This window comes from Hetaerina americana, unplaced genomic scaffold (assembly GCF_022747635.1).
Source record: "Hetaerina americana unplaced genomic scaffold, ioHetAmer1.1.p SCAF_3, whole genome shotgun sequence".
In the NCBI taxonomy this organism is placed as follows: Eukaryota; Metazoa; Arthropoda; class Insecta; order Odonata; family Calopterygidae; genus Hetaerina; species Hetaerina americana.
Window position 1 is genome coordinate 47,383,902 of NW_027286874.1, and position 23,606 is coordinate 47,407,507.

General features: G+C 40.0%; 1 protein-coding gene across 6 annotated transcripts in view; it reads right to left on the reverse strand.

Moving 5' to 3' along the window:
- The window catches only part of Rbp6 (RNA-binding protein 6), a 1,159,807-nt gene that overhangs the window by 597,703 nt on the left and 538,498 nt on the right, over positions 1-23,606 (reverse strand). For all 6 annotated transcript variants that reach the window (XM_071587364.1, XM_071587360.1, XM_071587359.1 and 3 more), the window contains exon 3: positions 20,771-20,852. In XM_071587364.1, the coding sequence (XP_071443465.1) occupies positions 20,771-20,852 (82 nt within the window). The remainder of the gene's footprint in view (positions 1-20,770; positions 20,853-23,606) is intronic.

Consider the following 23,606-nt stretch of genomic DNA (forward strand, 5'->3'; position numbering starts at 1 on the left):
CAATCTCAGAAGCGAGATAGCATTGGTAAACAAAAATATCGACAGAAACATAAAAAATGAGTATTCGATTATATTCCGCAATTTTTGGTGGCACAACCACCTTCTTCTGCAGATAAGGAAGAATGTTTCTTCTCTTCGCAGAAGAAGGTGGTTGTGCCCACGAAAATTTCGGAATTGCTTGACTGTCCTATATTATTATTATCTCCATATGTGTTTTGGCCAACGCCATCTCACTACTTCGATTGATTTACTTACAATTATGTATAAAACTAGTCTACCTTTGATTAACAATAGTGATATCCTTCGTTCCCTATAAATTCAACGAGATTTTTATCCCCCTACCATTCTGGCCGTACGTTTTAGCGTTTAAATATGTTAGCATCGGGAATGATTCATCAAGACAATTTAAAACGAAGTTTTAAATTACGAAATAGGATCCAGGAAATGAAGAAGAGATAGAAACAGACGGACCTATTACCTTCCCCTATCAACTCCCATATGTAAAACTCACCGGTCAATTTTGATCTTGAACTTCAGCTATTCACCAGCATCTCTATTTCTCATGAGTATTCTAATTTTATGAATAATCAAAAAGCCTACTCAAATGTACATTTGATGAATAATTCTAGGTGATAAAATGCAAATAAACGTTGTCACTCAGTATTCTTGATTCGTTATCACCGTAAGCTCCATTTCATGGAGATCTACAATGAAAAAGAAAATAGCATTTTCTTTTTTGAATATCAAGACCAAAGATATTACCTTGCCCACTTTTCCAGAATTCAGGGATGAATCACTGTCTGACCAACAAAGGAGGCAAAAATATAAAACCCTCCAATGAATTGTCTCTTAAATCGTGCGTTTGAATGATTGAGATTGAATTGTCGAAATTTATTTTCAAATAAATAATCTTCATCTATTGCATTATTTCGCGAGTTATCCCGAGAGATTTTCCCCAAACAAATCCAAATCCTTAAAAACGATCTTGGGATGAACATCTTTTTTCACATATTAAACACTCCCCTAACCCAAGCGATATCTTCTCTTTCTCTCTCTCTATCTCTCTCTCTCTCTGTCTCTCTCACTCCCTCCCTTAGGACGACTCTTTACTCTTCTGCAAATTCGCTTTTGATGAGGAAAGAGGGGCAGTCACGAGTGGAGTCGAAAGAAAATATAAAAGTGGAAAAAAGAAGAGACGACGAGTTTCTTTTGGTAGAGTGGGTATGTATTGCCAATTCGTGTCGTATCATCTATTTTCAAAAATATTTTTCCGGTGAGCTCTCATTCGTCTGTCACCAACAAATTATGTTTCGGAGAGGGTATAGGATTCAAAGACGATTCCGCAGCTGTCCGTATGGAAAGAAAATATTTTTCCTGTTCATTGTAGAGTTCCTATAAATTTAAATAAAAGGAAATATACTTCTCTCAAATTTATATCTCACCAAGGTTAGATTATTCTCAAACAAAAATACATATGTAATATATATGTACAAATACTAATATGTATCCATATAGATATATATATTTTTTATTTATTTATTTATTTATTTATTCAGTATAAGTCCGAAAACAGCGCATTCTGGCCTTTACATCGAACTATTAACAATGATAACAATGGTCACATTTACAAACACCCAAGCCCTAGATGGAGGGAAACTCACCTAGGCGGGAATCGAACCCGCGACCCTTGGAATGGCAGACGATATATATATACATACAATTATACTTTAATATCTCAATGGCAAGGCCAACCTAAGCACCGGTAGAAAGAAAAGGGCATGGGATCGAGAGAGGACGCCAGGTGTGGGATATGGGGGTATGGAGGGGGCGTTTGTGAGGCGAGTGTTACGAGGAGTTAATGGGAGCAGAGAGGAATTTTGTGCGCGTGTGTGTGTATATATATATATATATATATATATATATATATATATATATATATATATATATATATATATATATATATATATAAATATATATACATACACATATGCATAATATGTATGTATGTATATATAAATATTTATTTATTTATATTTACTTATATATACATATAAATCCCAAACTGTAATAAATGGAAAAGCGTTTTTGGCCACATAATTTAATTAGTCACCAGAATGATTCCAAAATGGCAACCCATAATTATATAATGAGTCAAATGCCAGGAATGAATAGAATAAAACAATTATGGAATTTCACTTTAGCCTTACCAAGCACTATGTGCTAAAACTTACTTTCAAACTACTTACTAGACATACCATTTAGGCAGTCTCAAGCAAAAAGAAATTACAAATCATAGACTTTGCAAGTTTGACAATGCTCTTTTTATTTTGGATAAATACAATGGGGAAGGAAAAAATACTCAAACCATAAAAGAGCCAACGTTTAACAATTTTAAGTGGCGTGTCTCAGAGTAGAGAGAAGTTAGTCCGCAGTAAAAAAGTAGATAGAAGCAGGGAAAAAATACGAATGAAGTTATGGACGGGAAATGGATAAAAAAAATAACAAATCATGGGGCAAGAGTAAACTTAAAGGGGGGAAAATCCGGACCTCGGCTCCTACTGATAAAAAGAGGTTGGAGAAGCCGGCAGGGGAGTTAAGAGGGAGGTAGGAGAGGCGCGGAATTAGGGAGGGGTAGGCGAGGAAAGGGCATCATGGTAGGGGGAGGAAAGGGCCCGAGACGTAGGGAAGGGGTGGACCCTTTTAAAAAAATTATAAATATGGGCAAGGCGCCCGGAATTCCGAGGGGAAGTTTAAAATAACTGAATTGGGGTTTTACCCGGAGAGGGTAGTCGGGGAGGACGAAGGGGAAGCACGGGTCGCTCAACGGAAGAAGAGCGGAGGAGGGGCGGGGGGGGGGTCTGAAAAGGGGGATTGGGTAAGGTTGGAAGCCGGCACGAGGGGGCACGAGCGGAGGGGGAGAGATGAGGAGGAGGGATGAAGATGTAACAGAGGGCGTGACTGATGAAGAAGAAAGGAGGCAAAGGACTGGATATAGAATACGCTTGAGAAGTTGAGGGGGCAGTAGTGGAGTTCTTACTAAGATGGAGAACGGGACACTATTGGGTCGCCTTATCCTTCTAGGCAATGCATTTTCTCTGTGATAATTCGATGGGAAAAGGCGAGAGATGAAACAACAAGAGATCATCCATTCAACCTTAATACTTGGTATGAGAGAGCCGATGGTGGACTCCCTAGTAAATATTAATACTTGATTAAGCTATCGGCAAATACTTGTATTGTGAGTCAACTGAGAACTTAGAGTGAGCCATTTAATCTTAAAAAACAAAAAGTATTATACATTACATATTATTTTCAAAACGATGCTGGATTCGTAATCCGTAATCAGAAAATTAATTTAGTATTATGACACAAACGGATGTCTCACTCTTGTTTCGCAGTAAATTAAGGCACTTTGCGGAACATCACGCCCACAAAAGTCTTCCTGGGTGCCAAGAATAACAGGGAACACAGTGGACCCAAGGGCATGCGATTATCGGATTGCCAATTATAAACTGGGTAATATAGATAAATAAAGAGGAGAGAGGTTTCGCTTAAGGTACCTAAGTGGGAGTCAGAGTATGACACGTGGCTACTGCCTAGACACCAGAATTGGACGATAGAGATAGGAATTCCTTTGTGGAACAAAGGAAAGAGAAAATTAGGGGAATTATTTTGTCCATGTGAAGGAACCAACGTTTTTTCTTCGCGAAAGAAACTAAAAGCAGAGAAAAGTCGTATAAAAGAAATAAAAAAATAACTTTTTGAAATCTACAGTGCTCGGTTATTAAAGAACTGGAATAATTATAACGGTATAAATTACGTTAATTTCACATATTTAAGACTAATAAAAATTGATTTAAAAAAGAGTTTTCTTGCTTTAGGCGAGTTTTAACACCAGTGCATTATTAAAAGATAAAAAACAGAGGCTTTTTTATATTTCAGAATGGTATGTGTAGGGCAAAATTGGGGTCGGCGGAAGAGTGGGGATGCGGAAATAGTTTAGCATATCAGTTGAAATGGAATAGGTACGCCTCGTACGAGGGTCATCCGGAAAGTAGTACCCGTTCGTGCCGCATGAAGTGCTGACGACGCGAGTAGCCGCTGGACGAGGTCAGATAGCTTCAGTGGCTTGTCTGCCTTCTCTGAGCCAAGTTGCGTGACGCTAGCATTGCCTGTGTTGTTTCTGTGATTGTTTACAATGTTTAAAAAAATTGAGAACGCCGCCAGTTGTGAAGTGAGGGCAGTGATTAAATTCCTCAATGCAAGAAACGTTCGCCCATGTGATATTCATCGCCAATTAAAGGAGGTGTATGGAGACAATGTAATGGACGAGTCGTCTGTTCGGCGGTGGTGTCGCAACTTCAACATGGGGAGGGGGAACACACACGACGATGAGCGTTCGGAGAGACCGTCTGTCATTACAGACCAACTGGTGAGCTCAGTTGACGAATTCGTGAGGAACGATCGGCGCGTCACAATTGATGACATCTGTGAGCATTTTCCCAATGTTTCTCGAACAATTGTTCATGAAATTGTTAAACACCATCTGCATTATGCAAAAATTTGTGCAAGATGGGTCCCTCGCGTATCTCAATGAGCTGGCGGCGAAGGACTATGCAGCAGGAATACAGAAACTTGTCACACGTTATGACAAATGCCTTAATTTGCTTGGAGATTATGTTGAGAAGTAGTTTAAAGTATCCTCTTTCAAATAAAATTTTTTATGTTTGTTAATATTTACTTTTGTGTCTTTATTTCACGAACGGGTACTACTTTCCGGATGACCCTCGTACTTATGCGTCTTACAGAGGCCAGGTAAGAAGAATTTTTAAAATCAGATTCAAAGAAACGCCAGAGAAGAGGGTTATGATGAAACGTTATCACTTATGGCAAGACATCTGATGGTGCATTCACATTCGACCAAGGTAGTTCCAGAATTAAATTCTTAATTCTAAAGATGATATTATTAAGATATTATGATTGATTATATTAAGGATATACAATGTTCTTGTACAACTGTTAATCGTGAAGTAGAAAAAGCAAGGGTAACTCCTGATTTTCAGGTGATTTGTTAATCATTCTACCCTCCTGGCGCTAGCCTTTTATGCCTTCACATTCAGACAACCCCCGAATGATGACCAATACCAACCTTAGCCACTGCCAACTCCATCAATGTTCGCATTTAACCCCTTGTACAACATAAATTATGCTAGGTAAAATAATTTTTCTATTATTTAAAAAAAATTACATCATTTTTATTATGCAAGGCAAACTATTAGAAGGATGTCCATAACTTCATGTTGGGAATAAACTACCTAATAATCAAGATTATCGGGTACCAGTACTGCTATTGGCTCTGCAAAGAACTCTATACCAAAACATAAACCGTAGCATACCAATAAATAAAATTATAAAATACGAAATTCAACTTTCTAAAAAGCTCTTAAAAGTTTACAGTTCACGAACCAAATGAAAGAGACAGTATCGAAGGTTACAGAACTGGACGAGGAGTAAGGCCCAATATTTAACCAACTCATACGCATTCATCACTAACATTATTGTATTGAACCAATACATCGCTTTGTAAATGAAAATAATAATAAAACACTCGTGTTTTGTCCAGAAGCTCTCAAATCGAAAAACACGATCTGACCGCACATAATAGGGGTCAGTCTTCAGTGGTAAACGGAGGAAAAATCCGGCTTTAGCTATCAGATGCCTATGGTGCCATTTCAGAAGGAACACTGAAGATAACCAGAAGGAGGCCGGATGTCCCGAAAGGAGGCGACAGAAAGAGCAGAAGGATAAAAGGAAATGGACGTGTGACGGAAATGGATAACGATCTAAGAAAAGAGCAGCGTGAGGAAAAAGTGTAATAGGATAAAATGCTACGTTTTCCAGCAATACAGACAAAAACTCCAAACTATATCATTGTTAGAAAAAACGATCACACCTCCCCCTATCGCAAGGGTCATTTTTCCGCGATAGGGATTGTTTGGAAGACTTCACCTCTCGCAAAGGAGGCCGAAGACAGTATACCCGGGGAGGTGGGGATGAACGGGCAACGAAAGTGGGGAGAGTGGGTGAGCGGTGGGTGGGTCACGAGGGGCCGGCGACTACGGACTTGGGGATCCCCTCCCCCCTACCCACTTCACTCTCTCCCAATCCAACGCCGTCGTCCCAACAAAACACACTTCGTTCTCACACAGCCACCCCTCCCTCATGCACACACAAAAACCTCATCCGCTGGTCCCCCGCCGCGGAAGAACGCGTGTTCCAGAGACAAAAGTCCTCTCACTCTTGGAAAAGGAAGAAAAAAAAGACGCTAGGGGTTTATGTCACACGCACAAGCCCACTCCCTCTCCACCGAGCGTGCCTGAACATTCAGGCACCACGGCCTCTTTTTAAGACGTAAGAAGAAAAGGGGGATGGAGAGAAGGGAGAGGAGGTGTTGTGTAGGGGTGTAAGTGTGCGAGACTCCGAGAGAAGAAAGAGATATGGATGAGAGAGCGAGAGAGAGAGAGGGGGCAGGGAAGTCCAACCTTCGGTGCCGGACTCACGTAGGGCATTTGTAGCATCGTCACGTACGGCGGCGCCACCGCATCCCCTTAGCAGTTGGCGTCGACCGCACCCCGTCCAAGAAAACCCTTCCTTTCGTCCCCACCCACCCACCCCCTCGCCGTGGATCTCCATCGAACCCTGTCCCCACTTCCTCCTCCTCCCACGCTCCACGCGCCCTGTCCACCCTCAAGAGCCCCTCCCCACTCTCTCCGAATTGCCCATCCTCCCGCCCAAAAACCCTGTGAACTCGCCCGCCCCATGACCCCCAACCTTCCCCCAAACCCCTCTCCCAACCAACTCCAGCCTTCAGTCATCCCTCCTTCGTGCCCTTTTCTCCTCCAAGGATCCCTACTCCCCCATCCTCTCACGTCCCAAGCCCCACCCCCCCACCTTTCCTCCATCTCCCCCTCCACCTAAGGGCTGGACTGGAATCATGTCCTCTTCTCCCTTTAAGCTACCAAAACGCTCCCCATCCTCCGCCTCTCTCCCATAAGTGCTTTTTCACGCTCGGCTACCTCAAAATACTGGGAAGTGATAGCGAAGAGAAAATTGGGTCGAAAGGGAGTGGAAGGAAGGGGACACGCGGGGGAGGGGAAGAATAGGATTATTGAGTTTGGGAGGGAAGTAACACGGGGTGGGAATGTTTTTCTATAGGTTGATAGAAAGAGGGAATTTAAGGAGAGGTGAAAAAGCTACCAATTTAAATTGTTAAACGTCCAAACGTAATTGGATTTCAATCTCAGCCCGAGGAAAGAAAAATGTTTGGCGTCCATTTACTGTTAATTCGATGAAACCTTCGTCTTCGTTTCGGAGATTAGAAGCTCATGCGTGACTTTTGTTGAGAAAGTTTCTCGTCCATAAAACGGCTTGTGTGTATTTTAACACCAATTTCATATCAGTATAATCGCTTACAAATAAATCCCCCCTTCTAAATTTTAGCTGAATTATTGACTCGATATATTTTATGGCAATCTTCGGAAAATGAATTGGAGTAAAATCGTTTTATTTCGCGATATGATTTCACTGCCATAGAACAATCAGACGCATTACACAGTGCTTGAATAATATATAGCATTTTCATACCTCGGCGCTCGTATTCATATTTTAAGCACTATGACGGCGAGGACGTCGGGTGAAAGCGAACGAAGTCACAATTACTCCCCTTCCGAGAAGTCACACTGAGGGTTACATATTTTTGAAAGAGAAAAAAAGGCCGAGACTCCTGCTGAAGAAAATATTGAAAGGATGGAGGAGGTGATTCGTAAGGGAAACGCCATAAAACTAATTTGATTCGCGAGGAACGGTAAACAGTGTCAAATCCCCTAGCGACTGGCACAAAGGTATTCCACGAGGAAAAACCGAATTCCGTACTAAGGGAAGAGAAATACCTTCAGAGAAAGTGTAAGAGAGAAAAGGGAGCGGCAGAGAGGATACAAGAGAGAGGATTCACGTCTTCGGAGGAAGAGTTCTTTTATTTCGGGGAGAGTTGAAAGACGCGTGGGTGGTTGGGCTAAGGGAGTGTGTGAGAGGGGGACGAGAATGGGAGGGAAGCCGAAAGTGGCAGGAGGGTAAAAGAGGATCGCCAGGGTGAAAATAGTCAAGAGGAAAAGGGGGGGGAGTTCACCACCCAAAAGAGGGGGCGTGCTACGGACGGCGTCCCGACACGGAGGCATGGAATGAGAGGGATAGAGAGGAAATCGAGGAATAGAGGAGAAGAGGTGGGAGGAATGGTTGTTAGACGGTAGGAGGGGATTAGGGATGAAGGAGGCGTAGTAAGCTTAAGCTGGGGACTGGAGAGAGGAGAAGGAATGGGAATGGAAGGAGGAGGTGGTGGGAAGTAGGACGGCGGGAATGAAAAGGCTTCGGCGGAATGGGCGGAAGTAGACTTTTGACTGAATGGAACAGCTGTGTAATGAGATAGAGATAGAAGTAAGGGAAGAGAAAAATTCGGGGATGGTGAGAGAGAAAGGGAGCGAGTGGTATGAGGAAGGGTGAAAAGACCCGACAGATGTGAACGGAAAGAAAAGAGACGTGAAAAAGCGAGAGAGTATGAGATGGCAGCAAGGGTGGAAGAAATACCTGGGAACGACGACTTCAGGGAAGAAAGTTAAGGGCACCCTCACAATACTTTCTCTGGAGTGAAGAGAGCATTAGGGTGAATGCGGAAAGAACGATACCTAAAAAATGTTCGTGATGCAGCATCTTGCATGAGAAAAAATTGGGCTGGACGGAAAAAATTATAGAATTTTGAAAAAAATAGGGAATGGGAGTGGTAAAATGTGTAAAAATAATCCATTATATTTTAGGATGAAGGGGGCAAGAAAAATATTCACAGCATCTTGATTCTTGGCTTTCTTGGAAAACCGTGAGTTTTTCAGCGATTAAAAGATTATCACCGGCGAAGGAAATACCCTAGGATTATGGAGCATTAGGAATCCTGAAGTCTTGCGAAATAAATCAAGGGTTGTAAAGCATTAAGTTACCGAAGCTACCAAGGCATATTTCCTTTTTTTATTGATCAACATAGAAGCAAGAAGCATTTGGCACAAGTGGAAGACCATTAATTCCAGTATGTAAATATTAAAAAAAATCAATCTTTGTACAATAATAGAAGGAAGAAGATTTTTCTTCACACAAATCTGTGGAAAAGTACCTTATTCCTTCGGATATTATGGCTTAATAAAAATTCATGAAGTGAAGCCTGAAACTGCAAAGTTTAAAAGAAATCTACATAACTAAAAGCAAAGGAAGCCAAAATCATGGATTCCCACGTACGAACTAATGATACATACTTTGGTAGTTCATTCTCGAATTTTTTAGCGTTTTTAGGGGTATGATTTGCAAACATGCTGAGGGTAACGCATGGGAATACAATAATTCAACATTTTCATTCATTAAAATATGAATCACTTGCCTGTAAAAACATTATAAATATTAAATGTAATAGCACTTATTCTCATTGAATTTAGATGGGCCAAGGAAGAGGAAGTTGTCTAAAGTTTTCCAAAATTTAAATGACATAGCTTAAAAGGTCTCAGACTATTTCTTATTGTTTTGAAGACTTATTAATTAACCTTTTAAGCCATGTGTATCAATAAATGGCCACTGTGGATAAAATATGTACGATTTCAAATGCATGATAAGTTTTCGGCAACGCAGGCAACTCACGACGATCATAAGGCATATCTGAGTAGAAAATAACATTGATCATTAATGAATTGCAAGGTTCTTGCTAAGCAAGAGCCTGGAGGATTTTCTTCTACTCCATAAACTGTTGGAAAGCTTTTACAATGTCCCATGGCTTAGCATGCTGATAAAAAGCAATGAGATGAAAATTTGAAGTAGGCATCGAATCAAATGACTATATTTCAAAGGGAAACGCCTTTTTTCAAAAAAATTGACAAAATCCTGAGGGCACATAATTAATCTGGTTAACGACTTTTAATATAACCCTTAATTGTCGCAGCCCTTCACTCGAAAATATTTCTCACATAGTATTAATTACCAATATAAGATCATTGTTAGGGTCTAATGAAAACTGCTGCGGCAAAAAAGGGACAGACAAGTAAAGGGGCCGCATTTTGTTGTCCGCTCAAAGAACACTGACCCAAGGTATTGACCCAAGAACATAGGGAAGATTACACTCTTACTCAAAATTCAATTCTAATAAATGTTAAAAGTTATTTTATTTTAAGGTATAGATTGTTACAAAAGAGTCCCCAGGAGTGTATAATGGGCTTGGAGAAAGGAACCCCCTAATTTAAAAAACGACTGAGCTAGAGCGTAACTCATTTGTCATCCACCTTCACTCAGAATGAATTAAATCGGATATGGTCCGAATTTTCCGACACTAACTTCACCGACAGTACTTTTAGACTTCGTGGCTTGACCTTTGGCAAAGTGTAACATATTTTCGCCGGCCGCCAAGAAAAAATATTTGAAGCAAAGCCTTTCAATCAATCTCAATAAGGCTTACATGATGAGCCGGAAAAACATAGATAGCACCTCAATATAAAATTCAAATGATACCACAATCAGCCAAGGAATGAGCCTAACAAAGGTCATAAGAAGGATGGGATGTCGGTGGATAAGCGACAAGAGGCAAGGAGGAAATAAGGCGAAAGTCAGAGTACCGATTGCTGTAGGAATGGAATGGAAATAAATAAGCCATGGGCTAGGGCAAGAAAAGGGAGGACTCAGGAAGGAGGAGGCGGAGGAGGGACAAATAGAAGTAAAGAAAACGAGGAAGGAGAGAAGGAGACAGGTTAGCAGACAAAAATCTTTCTTCGGGTTGAAATGATGAATGGGAAGGAAGCATGGAATCTTTATAAGGGAGAATGGGTCTTTAGAGAACCATAAGCGCGTGCGTGTGATGGTGTGTTTGTGCGTGCGTGCATGGGGTAAAAGAGAGAGGCTCGGGTGCGGCATTCACCGTTTGATGGACGTAGCGATATGGACGAGAGTAAATGTACGTGTAAATATAGAAATGAGCAAAAGTGAGTGCTGGTGCAAAGTAATGCATGTCATACATCCGCGCAAGCCTACCTTCCCTAAAGAGGACTGAAAGCTATAGAGCTACCACCCACTGAAACTGTCAGAAAATGGAAAATACCTTCAAAAAAGGAGAGACGGATAATTCAAGGTTTTGTTTCACTACGCAGGAATCCGATTCCGCTCTGAATAAATTTTGAAATTCGCATTAATAATACGAGAGCAATGTAACCGGAAAGATAAAAATAATGCTGTCTTATTTCAATGGAATCAGTTAGGGACATGTGATTCCGATGTGATGTAAATCGTCTAAAAAAACTATCGTAAATTGTTAGAAAATTGCTTACAAGATAAGCGTGAAGACAACCAAATAGTTCAAAAACAGAACTAAGAGAATGATGTTCATCAATACTAAAACGCTAATGCACTTGTGATGCATGGTGCTGTTGACGGATTTTGCATTCCTTACGACCACCAATATTACAAACGAAATTGCCTTTATTACTTTAAAGTAGCGGCGCAATTCCCCAAATCGCAACATAAAACAGACATTCAAACTTAAACAGTTGACGATGCTAATGCGAATACTCAAAAGTGCTAAGAGAGTCCTAAATACAATAAAACGTCATTTCACAAGAGTCACTCCAAAAACCTCATGATTATACATTTTTAAAAATGTTAAACTTATTTAGAAATACGAAAGAGCTCATCATTGAAAGATTTGCAACCATTCAGATTACAATAAAACAGAAGTATTGCACATTTATTCATAATAGTAACTATTAAACGCCAACACACGTACAATACTTATTCAATAAAACAATTGCAGTCAACACGTCTTTCTATGATAGTATAAGAAGATTGACGATGATGTAAACCATAATAAAAGGGCATAATTTCTTATATTTGCTGGAGCAGGAAAAGCTCTGCAACATACGAAGATAATACATTCTCAAGGGGAAGCGAGAAAAAGGTGGGCACGCAATCTGAAGACAGAAGGGTAAGACAGCAGTTCGTTGGTGGCGCTGAAATACGATTTGATCGGGGTCTTCCCCTATCAGGAAGCAACAAAGAGCGAGTGGAGATTAAATGAGCCCCTTAAAAAATATAAAGGGGTGCGGGATGGAAGAAAGAGAGAGACGTCGGACAGGAGCTGAAAGGAGCTGCTGCAACACTAGAGAGGCGCACAGACGAGGAGGAAGGGATGGCAAGAGGGCGGCAGAGTTAGTGCAAGGAAGGAGGGGGATGATCCCGAGGTCTCCCAAAGACGATGGAAGAGAAGAGTTGATGGGAGGAAGGGGGATGCTAACAGGGTGGAGGTGGGTAACACCTGTGGAGATAAAGGGATGGGGGATGATGAAGAGGAATAAGAGAGTTGGAGAGTGGGAAAGGGTAGGAATGGCGGTGGGGGGTTTTCTGGTTGCCAAGTGGAGTTAGCGGTGGAATGAACTGAAGGATCGGGGAAGCGTGAGACGCGGCTACATTTTGGCAGACGGAGGGATGAGAATCGGAGAATGACGAAAGCAGCCGGGGGGGGGGGGGGGAGAGAGGAGGGAAAGGCGGGGCGGGGATGAAGCTGCGAGATTATGGGAGAGTTGAGATGGGAGAGTGAGAGCCGCGATCAGGAAGGAGAACTGGGGGAGAGGAGGAGAGTGATCGTGGGGAATGAAGAAAAGAGAGAATACGAATCCGATATGGACGGATGGTGGAGGCGGAGGGGTTTGATCAAAAGAGAGATAGGCATGGAAAGCTCAAGCGGGATGTTTATGATGGAAATATCCTCCCCCTCCCTCCCCCCCGAAATAACTCAGGGTCTGTATTTAAGCCCAGTCAGCCCATCTATCTGGTGTCCACGGAGACCACTTTATTTACCATCCGATTTCCCGAAACGAGGAAGAATAAATATCCTCACGGTACGCAAATTATATTTACTATTGCAATAGATGAGATTTCAAATTAGCCCACCTTACACTTGATTCAATAAAATAAGAGCCTTTCCCATAAACGAAACGTGGAATTACACATGGTAAACCTGAAAGAACACAAATGGGTGATGGAATGCTCAGATACTAAATTTAATTTGACCTCGACTCCCAAACAGATAATTATAAACAATCAATGCCCTAAAAATTCATCAATAATGAATTCATAGCGAGAAAGAAAAGAGATATCCATGTCAGTACGCGTTAACATGGCCATGCATAAAGGTAACAGAGAGGAAATGCCTAATGCTGATATGATTGAGTTCTGCGATGATAAGAAAAGTATAGAAATTTCAGAAATCATCGCAACTTTGATGATTGATAGCAGGGATGGGCAAAGGAGATTAGCGGGAAGGTCTTCTTCTGGACTCAGCATGGAATAGGTTAAGGGGGAGTCGTGCAACAAACAACCTGAGGAGACAAATGGGAACCTCTAATAAAAGATGTTTTTAGCGAGGCAATTAGTTTCAGCCCAAGAACGAAAAGGGAAGGCAGGAAAAGGGTAAAACAGGGGAATGGGTTTATAGATGTAACGGTGAAGAAATTAAGAAAGTACTATGGTGAGAAAGTATCAGTTGCAGTCATTATCCAAAGGGTTTAAAAGTGATGAAAAAAGGCGGCCCAGGAAATATTCAAAACTTTGGCGTCACCACAGAATCGATCGCATCGTTGATAATATTGGCAGATGGTGGATAAAGTTCTTCAACGAAGAGCCGGTACAACTTCACTTGGAGACTAACTAGTGGCTAAGCCACTACCATGTGGCTTAGCCGCTCAGGGGTTCTAAGGTAAACGTTCATCGAAGGTAATATTTCAGATGTGACTATTTCTACTGCAACCACTGTAAACATTTACTTTGGAAATTGGTATTCAACAAAGGGATTTTTTCCCTCCAAGTGTGGCTATTGTTAAATGCGGAAGCTTTAGTAATGGTATATGTAGAAAATGAATCAATAAAAAAGTCAAAGTTCAGAGTCTTTCGTAGCTCAAATTGCTAAATTGAGTTGACTCATTGTTCAAAGAACTTGGCAATGGGAGACTTTGTGCACTAGAACAATACCTCTAGGCAGTTTTCCCAACACCAAACCACTGGGAAAATGCAAAAAAATGGTACAATTCCATCTAGAACTTAGCACAAGGAAATAGATAGCACATAAATTACTCTGCATCAGAGAGTTCTATCTTTTTTAGAGTGAAATTAACGAGAGCAGAAAATAACACAACGCAGTGAAATTGATTAATGGCTTGACTGAGGATTATAAAAGGCATTTATATCTCTAGATCGTTAATGAACGAACAAAGAAACCCTTTGGCATTACTCGTAAACAATACACGGCAAGGGAGAGCCATTCCGCTGATGAATAAGAGGGGACTTTAAAAGGGCGTCCGAGGACACAGAATAAAAAGAAAAAAGGAGTCCTTAATCTTCTACGGAAAGCCATGAAGGAGGTGATTGGCGAGGATATGGAAATGTGAGCAGAGAAAGGGATGAGCACAAAAGAAAATAGGATAAGAACAGGTGTCCTAGACGTCAAAAGTGACGTTGGACGATTTTAATCCCTAAGAGAATGAAATACGGCATTTTATGTCCCCAGAACATAGTATAGATACCTACTGCAATAACTAAAGTTTTATCACGAAAAAAGACTTGAGTATGCTTGCCATTAACAAAAGAGTAATAGTGATCTACAAATATTGCAAATATTTTCTATCTTCCTACGCCTGAAGGCGCAATATTTCTTTATCTTTGTGGAACCTACCTGAATTACCACCAATAACAAATAGTTAATAGCCACAAACTCATAATAAAGAATAATTGATTAATAGTTATTACAGCAGAGTAAGCAAATTTAGTACATATCATTCCCCAATAAATCAAACATTTACATCTGAATTGAAAACAGAATACCTAATTCTTTTTTTGTATCCATTTACGACATAAGTTCCAGATATTACAGTGCTTAACTTATTCAATCCTAGGAAGATTAAGATTCACTAATTCGGAATGTTAATTATTTAACTTTCCCTTTGAAGCCCAAAAAGATTACTCCACACGCACACGACACGAGATTTGAAAATAACATTGGCGTGCGTCAGAAGAAAAGATAATAAAGAGTTATAAAACGGTAAAAAAGGTATATACTGAGGAGGGAAAGGAGCATGGATTGAGTTTTAAAAGCCCCTTTTAGAGCCCCCTACGTCCACCCGACCGAAATCCTTCCCGCCCACCAAACCCCTAGACCGCATTTTACTACCACCTTCCTCTCTATACACCATGAGCGCACATTTTCTTTGAGATCCACACACACACACGCATAAATGCTCACAAAACCAACTCGCCCCCTATGTCCTCCGCCGTATCCCTCTTTTCTCTTATTTGCACCACAGGCTTTGGAATTAGTGATCCAACTTTTCACCGCCCTCTCTCCCCCCACACTCAAAAATCCCTTTCTCCTTCAACTTCCCCTCACCCGTTCCTTTTGTACTATGACACCAGGCCTCACCCTGCCCCTTCTACCTGACCATCCCTCCCTTCCACCATCAAGCCCCCTGCATCCTCCACCACGCGAACCATCCATCCATTGTTTTTCCTTCCAAGTCTCTTGGCTAAGCTTCAAATGAGCGGTCTGACAAAATAGTGCAGATGGCTCTCTCCCTCCCTCCCCGCTAAGGAGTAGGAAGGGGAGATGAGCAATGAAAGGGAATGATACGAGAGGACGGAGGCATAGGGAGAGGAGGGAGCTGATGCGAGAAGGACATTGACTGAGGGAGGATTGAGCAGCATTTGGAATCTCCACGTGACGGAGGTGCTCAGCGCTGGAGACGATGTGTGGCTCAAAAATAAAATACCGCACGGGTCGAGGGAGTTAATGAGAGGGTGGCACAGGTGGAGGGAGGTGCTCGCGGAATTAACAAAAGTCGAATGGTGGCTAAGGGAGAAATGTAGGAGAAGATGAGTCGGGAGGGCTATGAGGGAACGAGAAGACGAAATTGCCTGAATAGAAGTGGGCCGAAAGTATTAAAACGGTCGACAGTGAGCGACGGGGATCACCCACACAAGGAACAAACATCTCGGTACCACGTATTAAGTATATGTGTATAGAAAAAAGGGCAGTTATATTAATTTCTCTGAAAACTTATAATTAAAATAAAAAAGTACATGATTGAATGGCTCATCCGTCGACAGCGCATATGTTGAATTAGGAACTCGAGCGTCAACTGGTCATGCAACTTGAATTCAGGTCCTTAAATTTCAATTTATTTTTTCAAGTGGCAGAAAATTATGCAAGCTGAAGAAAAGATGTATTTAAAAGGAAGAGCAAATGAAATAAACACTAAAAATTAACCGAGGGGAATTCCCTTGGTTAATTTTACGCTCTTCACATTAATCTCAACAACCATAAAATGGAGAAATAAACCAAATGATATGTGATTATGCTGACGGAAAGGACATTGCATTGTTTAATACAGAACAACGGACAAAGCGTTTTATTCTTAGCTAACGAACATCAGCCTTAGTCCAGTAGTTAATTACAGAAAATTACAATGTCGCACTCAAAATAGGAATTGATAGTTAAAAATGCATTCCAAATTCTCACAAATTTCACTCACTTATAAACTTCACTTCTTTTCCATGTCACCACAAATTTGATCACATTTTTGCCATACCAAATTGCGGACTATTGCACAGGATATAGAAAAATTAGATGAGACTTTTTCCTTGCGGCTAAACCAAACTTTAACACCAATATCGGCTAAATAGGTAAGGGTAAAGTACTAACAATTAGAGCAGCAGGATGTGAATGTTGCATAACCAGTGACCATATTCTTTTCCTGCTCCATTTGAGGTATTCCAAATACATTTCCCAGCAGAGCATAAAATTGAATTTGGGTGGGGATGTACAAAATTAAAATCTTAATTCAAACTTTTGACCTTATCCTAGATTAGAAGCTGATTTCTGCTCGCTCCCTTACTATAGCGTCTATATTGATAACAAAACATCAAATTTTATTTTAATAGGTAGATTAGAAGTAATAAGAAAACATATAGTATATATGGCTATATAAATCAGTTATTGAATAGTTATAAAACTTCTAGAGAAAAAAGATATGCATCAAACAGAATGATCCCGGTTTAAAAATTACCATTCGTTTTGATGCATGCATAACTTCTGAGTGTACCTACCATAAAAAGTCCCTGCAGAGACATACGCTATTACATTTTCTAATGCAATCTAAAGTCATTATGCTTTCCAGATTAAGTAAACTCCACGATTTATCTATGATTTTCAGGTTTGTTGGACACCCAAGACGTAGAGAATGGAAATATTGTGGAGGAGGATGTAATGGTAGGGTGGAAAGAAACAAGAATGGCTTTGCAGACGCGATAATTGCCGAATTTTACCCATACTTAGAAGATGTCTCACAGGAACATTAATGAGATAAGAAGTGGCGGTGCATTCCTTCACAGTTTTGACTACGGAACGAAAGAGTTCAGATGCTCCCTCCCTCGTACATATTTTTCCATTCTCTTCCTCGCACTTACGACCTCCCCTTCCCGTGCTTGTTTCCTATTCCTCTTCCCCTCCCCGCTCCTCCTATCATCCTCCTCCTCTCGCCGTCCTATTCGTCCACGAGGTCATGAGTGGGTGGAACAGTGCCAGCTCGGTGATGCAAGATAGTCGCGCGCGCAAACACAGGAAATAACCTTTTGTCTCTCTAATTTTTTTGTTGTCCTTTTTTTGCACACTCCTCCCCTAACTTTCAGAATGATTTTTATCGATTTGGATTCCTCGTGCACATATTTCATACGCAGCGGGTTTAACTCCGCGGCAATTTCATCGCGTGCAACCGAAATTGACAGAAAAATTCGCTTAGCCCGGGGATTTTCCCGTGCATGAGATCGACCTCCACAAAAAATTGATGTTTAGAAACAAATTTAAATTTTTAATAAAAATGAATATTAAGGACAAATACTCAATACACTGACTGTAACACGTGATTATTCAGTGTATTGCGTCTAAAACAGCAGATATAATTCCACAATCTCAGGCGTCTATTTTTGAAACTATTTTTTTATCTATGAATAATCAATTTACATTAATGCTTTTGCTGCATATTTTGCGATAGTTTACCATAGAAGACAGCAGTCTTCTTCCAAATCATTTGAATAACGACGTAATTGTCACCTCTGGATGTCATATTGGGTCCAAAATGCACACAAAGTTTGCCTCTAAACAATTGAAAGGGAGTAAATAATGGTATTTGTAGCATGAGGATGATTGACGATTATTTACAAATTTTTGGAGGTGTTTAGGCCGACTATCATATCTTATAACAGTTCAATCTGGTGAGCAAAGCGATTGGGTAATGACTGCAAGGGCCGACTGAGATTTCCGGGAACGTCCCTGGTCACCGTCAGCATCTCCAAAGCTGTATGATTTTTCATGTGCCAGATCTTCTTGTGAAAAAATGGGATATACTGGTCCCTCTACCCTGATGTGTGAGTTCCACATTAACTTAGCATTCTTCTCCTATCTAACCAACCATCGAATTGATTACCACGGCGTTTTTTCTAGAATATCTGTGGCCGATACATTTGATATGCCCACACACACACACCACACATACCATTCATTTTCCCTGAGGATACTGGAAAAATAATTTTTATTTTTGTGCATTTGAAGTTAATTCGTAGTATGTGATTTCATAGGAAAATATGACTGTGTTTTCCCCGAGTTAACGCACGCGTGGAGACAAAATGGAAATTATAGGTTGAGATTCATTTGCGTGCCACGTCAATATATTCTCAATTGCAATATTTCCCCCTTTCATTTGCCATTAATCGAAAATCAATTCGATCAATCGCTCACGTAATCGTCATCGATATTTTAAGAACTGATGCTTATAAAGAGCGCTAATCTCATCGAATTCAAGTAATTAGATCCGGCAATTTTTATAATATGAAGTATAATCTACTTCAAGGTCAGAAATCCTAGTCTTCAAGATGATGTTTCCGGACAAGATGAGATGCATGATAGCTAAACCGTCGCAGCGTCTCAAAAATAATACGTATACATTTGCCATTTAGTGTCGATTCAAATGTATCGAAACATACCTCCCGAGCGAATGGTAGCTTTTCCAATTAGCGTTTTCATTCTTTAACATAAAACAATTCCGGAATAAAGGAATGAAAACTAAACGACGATTGTATACAACAATGTTCCTTTATAATTAAAAATAAATCAAAGTTCAAAGGGTATTAACTGGGTGGTCAATATCTGCTCATGAACTTGCGCTACTATCGCCGATGTTTTGCTGGTTTCCGGTGGCAAAAGATCGGTCGATATATTCGTCAGGGCAATCCATCACCTGAAGACAGCCCCTTGCTATACTCTACGCTCCCCTCCTACTAAACTAATATTCTTAGACGATGTGATGAAATCCTGGGCTCAAAAACACTGCCGAAGCACGGGCAGCGGACAAGCGCCTCGAATATTTTAGTCAATAGAAATGAGCCATTTTGAGCATCTTTACCACACCACTCCATCCTCTTAAGCTATATGGACTAATTAAAAAAGTATGACAAAGCTGACAATGACGAGTGGTCAGCTAAAATCAGGGAAGGAGTCTTCTCTTTTCCCCAGGATGAATAACGATTTTTAAATTTTTTTCTAATCCTACTTGACCCAAATTTATGCATCTGAATTATACCGAGGACAAATCAGGAAGTAAGGAGAACGGGAGATTATGAAAGGCATAGAAGAAAGAACCAGCGTACTTTCTTGTTCCATTTCTCACCTCTACCCACCACTCTACTGCTCGCTCGATGAAGAAAACGGGCGTGGCTACTTTTCGCTCCTTTAAAGGCAAGCATACGCAAAGAGCTCACCCCCAAATCCAAAGGAAAAATCGGTAATTATTTGAGAAAGAAATACCCAAGGTATAAAATGGCAACCGAGTGAAAAATATTGGAAGTATTTGATGAAGCGGAATCGTTAACGATGCTTTTTTTTTATTTTCTGGTCCATCACCCTGCACCGCTGTCGTCCCCCGACCCCCATAACTCATTATTTTTACTAGATATTATTTTGCACACGAAAAGTAAAAAACGGAGATATTTCATTAAATGGTATGTCTGATAACGTTGAAGAGACCACTTCAGTGAAATTAAGAATACACATGTAAAACGCTAGTGTTCACATGATATAAATTGGTATTTTAAAATGAACCTCGACGGAAGAAGACTATACATATATATCATTAGGCAATGAAGGAAAAGATAGCCAGTTAACTTTCAGAAAATATTTGGTATAGTGCATTTGAAGTAATTGTGAAAATATTTTTTACCTTTAAGGATACTACCGACACATGAAAATTTTTATTCCACCCTCGTGGATTAATTAAATAATCTCAATGCATAATTTATTGATTATACATTCCCATCCCACTTAGGTATTTATAAGAAAGTATAAATGTGTTTTATTTGAGGTGTTTTCAGGCAGTCACAGAAAACGCGCAACATTCCATCCACACATTCAAAACCAATGCATCCAATAGAGGCACACAGTGAGCATTAACAGACGCACATGAGCATAAAAATATACTTGAAATTTCATCATAAGACGAAAGGGAAACTTTGAAGATAAAACTTAAAAGTAATACAATTAGGACATTAATAAGATACATTTGTTAAAGATGTAAGTAAAGAAACACGAGAAGTTCATTCTACTCACCTCGACCGTCTAGTAGTTGGATCTTTCATTACCATCACCTCCGTTATATCCCCATATTTGGCGAAGTATTCTCTGAGACTCTCTGTAAATAAAATAAATCGAAATTAATATTGTGTAAACATTTACATATAAATTTCAAGTGGTAGATATCAGAAAGTCCTACGAGTTAGGCGACAAAGGACATAGTGTAGTACACATACGCATGTATTGCAACTTGCGGTATTTTAATTACATCGCAAATTGTAAATATATTATAATTATAATTAAACAGGAGAAAAAACAATTTTCTCCGAAGAACATAATCACCATCTAAATATTTCGTGAAGCTTGCAATGAAGCTGCAGCATTTTGATGGGTAACCCTCCTCTTTCCCAATATTTCGTTGAAAAATGGAGTAAATCGGGATTGATCATAACATGAACGCCTGCATCAGTTATAATTTGCCTAAAAAAGGCACGCTTGTACCTTGTGTGACACACGTACATGCATAGTGAAGTACAGATATTTTGAATACTCAAGGAAAAATATCCAATTTTTGGCCCTCGAACTGAAATTTCAGTACTAACTTTAATTATCACAACAATAGAATATCTTCACCAAACGAAATACATAGATTTACATTCGGTTGTAATTATTTATTAGATTTTTTCCTAAACTAATATGATTAGGATTTCATGAATTTCCGAGTACAAACCGAAAAGTTTCATAAAACTAATTAAATTTCTGTAAATCAATCCTTGAGGAGCATGAATGCGTGGAAATATGCTCAATAGAGAGATACAATTGAATTATATTTAATTATTTTCCCAAATAAAATCAGAAAATGCTAGATACTGAATACTAAATACTGTATGACGACTAATTTTAACATCTCCATGCTCCAATCGTAAGACCCCAACTGCCAGCTAAAGGCTGAGAAACAGAAGGAAAGTCATTAATAATTAGTTTTGAAGTTTCACTGAAGTCTTTGAGTTCTCAATACTTTCGTTCGGCTAAAGCAAGAAAACGGAAAAATTTCATTCAAATGGAAGCGTGAGTCTTGCAGTAAATAAAGAATGAGATTAAATGACTGAGCATGCCAATAAAATTGAAAAAAATATTTTCTTAGGATGTATTAAGTGATACCCCTTGAGCGTCATAAGTCATGGAGATGAGGAAACTTAAGTTATTATTTTTCGGGATAAGGAATTACTAAGTGTGTTTTCATCTCATTATCACCGACAAAAGATATATCGACAAAAGATATATCGACAAAAGCATTCACTCAACTTCCCAAACTGAGCTCCTTTGTACTCAACACACTCATATAATTCAATAAAATCATGGGATGTCAAGTTTCTCGCTCAGACCGCATCTTTCAAAGATTCAAGACCATAGAAATTTCGACTGTTACTCCCGAATTTTCCTCCGACGTGTTATTTTAGGGCAGTATTCAGGATTTCAGGAAAATTTGGAAAAAAGAAGACTTCATTTTCAGTTTGACGACTAGTAGAATTTAATGATCCACGGCTAGTCGAGCACTCTTTGACTCTCAAAAAGAAATACTAACTTTCAAGATCTTGTGCCTCTGGCGTATTAATTCCTTTACCCCTGAAATAATTGGTAAATATTTCTCTCGTTTTGAGAGACGGCTTCTTCAAATTCAGTGGTATATAGCGCAGTTGTCTACTGCGCTACACGAATGCCAGGAACAAAAAAATACTTCAATTTTTCTCGTTTTATAATTAATCCTGGCACTTTACTGTTAATATCCAATTCTCTTCAAGATTAAAATAGAGACACTCAAGTCTGGAAACAAGGTATAAAATGTTGAACCAGAATATAATTCATGTTTTATATTATCTTATGATGCTAGAGAAATTTTCAGCATAAAGCAATGTAGTAGAATTATAGCACTTGGTTAGAAACTCAATAAACAGTAAGTTTCCAATTGAGAGATAGCCAAATACTCCAATATTTAAAAATGTAATGGGTTGTCAGATTATCACCTGAAAATTCCAAAAACTGCGGGATATGCAGCGACAGTAATGATCCATGGAATACGACACAAATTGCGCAATAGAGGAACCAATTCCAATAAAGGCACGGTAATCTTAGTTTAATCATCACCAACAGAAATTGGGAAATGCGATAGTAATTATTAAATGCACCAAAAATGCCCTTTTTGTGCCTAAAAGAGAAGCGTTGAGGGGATGGAAATGAAGGGTGACGGCAATCAATGCACCCTTGTGAGACGAAATATAGTAAGTCCCTCTTGTGGAATTAAAAGGGAACGTTCCTACCAATCTTATCTCAAACGTATGCGAGACGTAGGGAACAAAAACAAGGGGGGGAGGTAAACGCAAGAGCTTAAAAAGGGTCGAACGCCTTACTACTATACTTCTTCACTCATCTCCCTTTTACGTCACCGTCGTAACTCGTTCCTTTCCATTGCTGTTGCCATAGATACGCGCTAGCACTTCTTTCACGCCTCTCAATAACTCCTCCGTCGAGGGTCGCGAAATAGATTTCTTCAATAAGAAAAAGATACCGATGGGAAGTAAAAGGACTCCCGGGATGGATTTCGATGACGTGGCACGCGTAACTTCTGCAATTTAAGTAATATACGAAATCCTCTTCTCTACATCTCTACACGCTGCACCACCCAGCTCCTAACCAGCCTCGTCATTTGCCAGTCGCGCACCGTGCGGCATGTACGACACTCCGCTTCAATTACCCCAAGAATATGCGCATGAGTTGAAAGCTGAAGAGGTCTTGGCCCCTCTTGGCTTCCGTCTATGTCCACGTCGCTCAGCCTCAGGAGGTAAAATCCCAGGCTGTTCAACCGACGCAAATA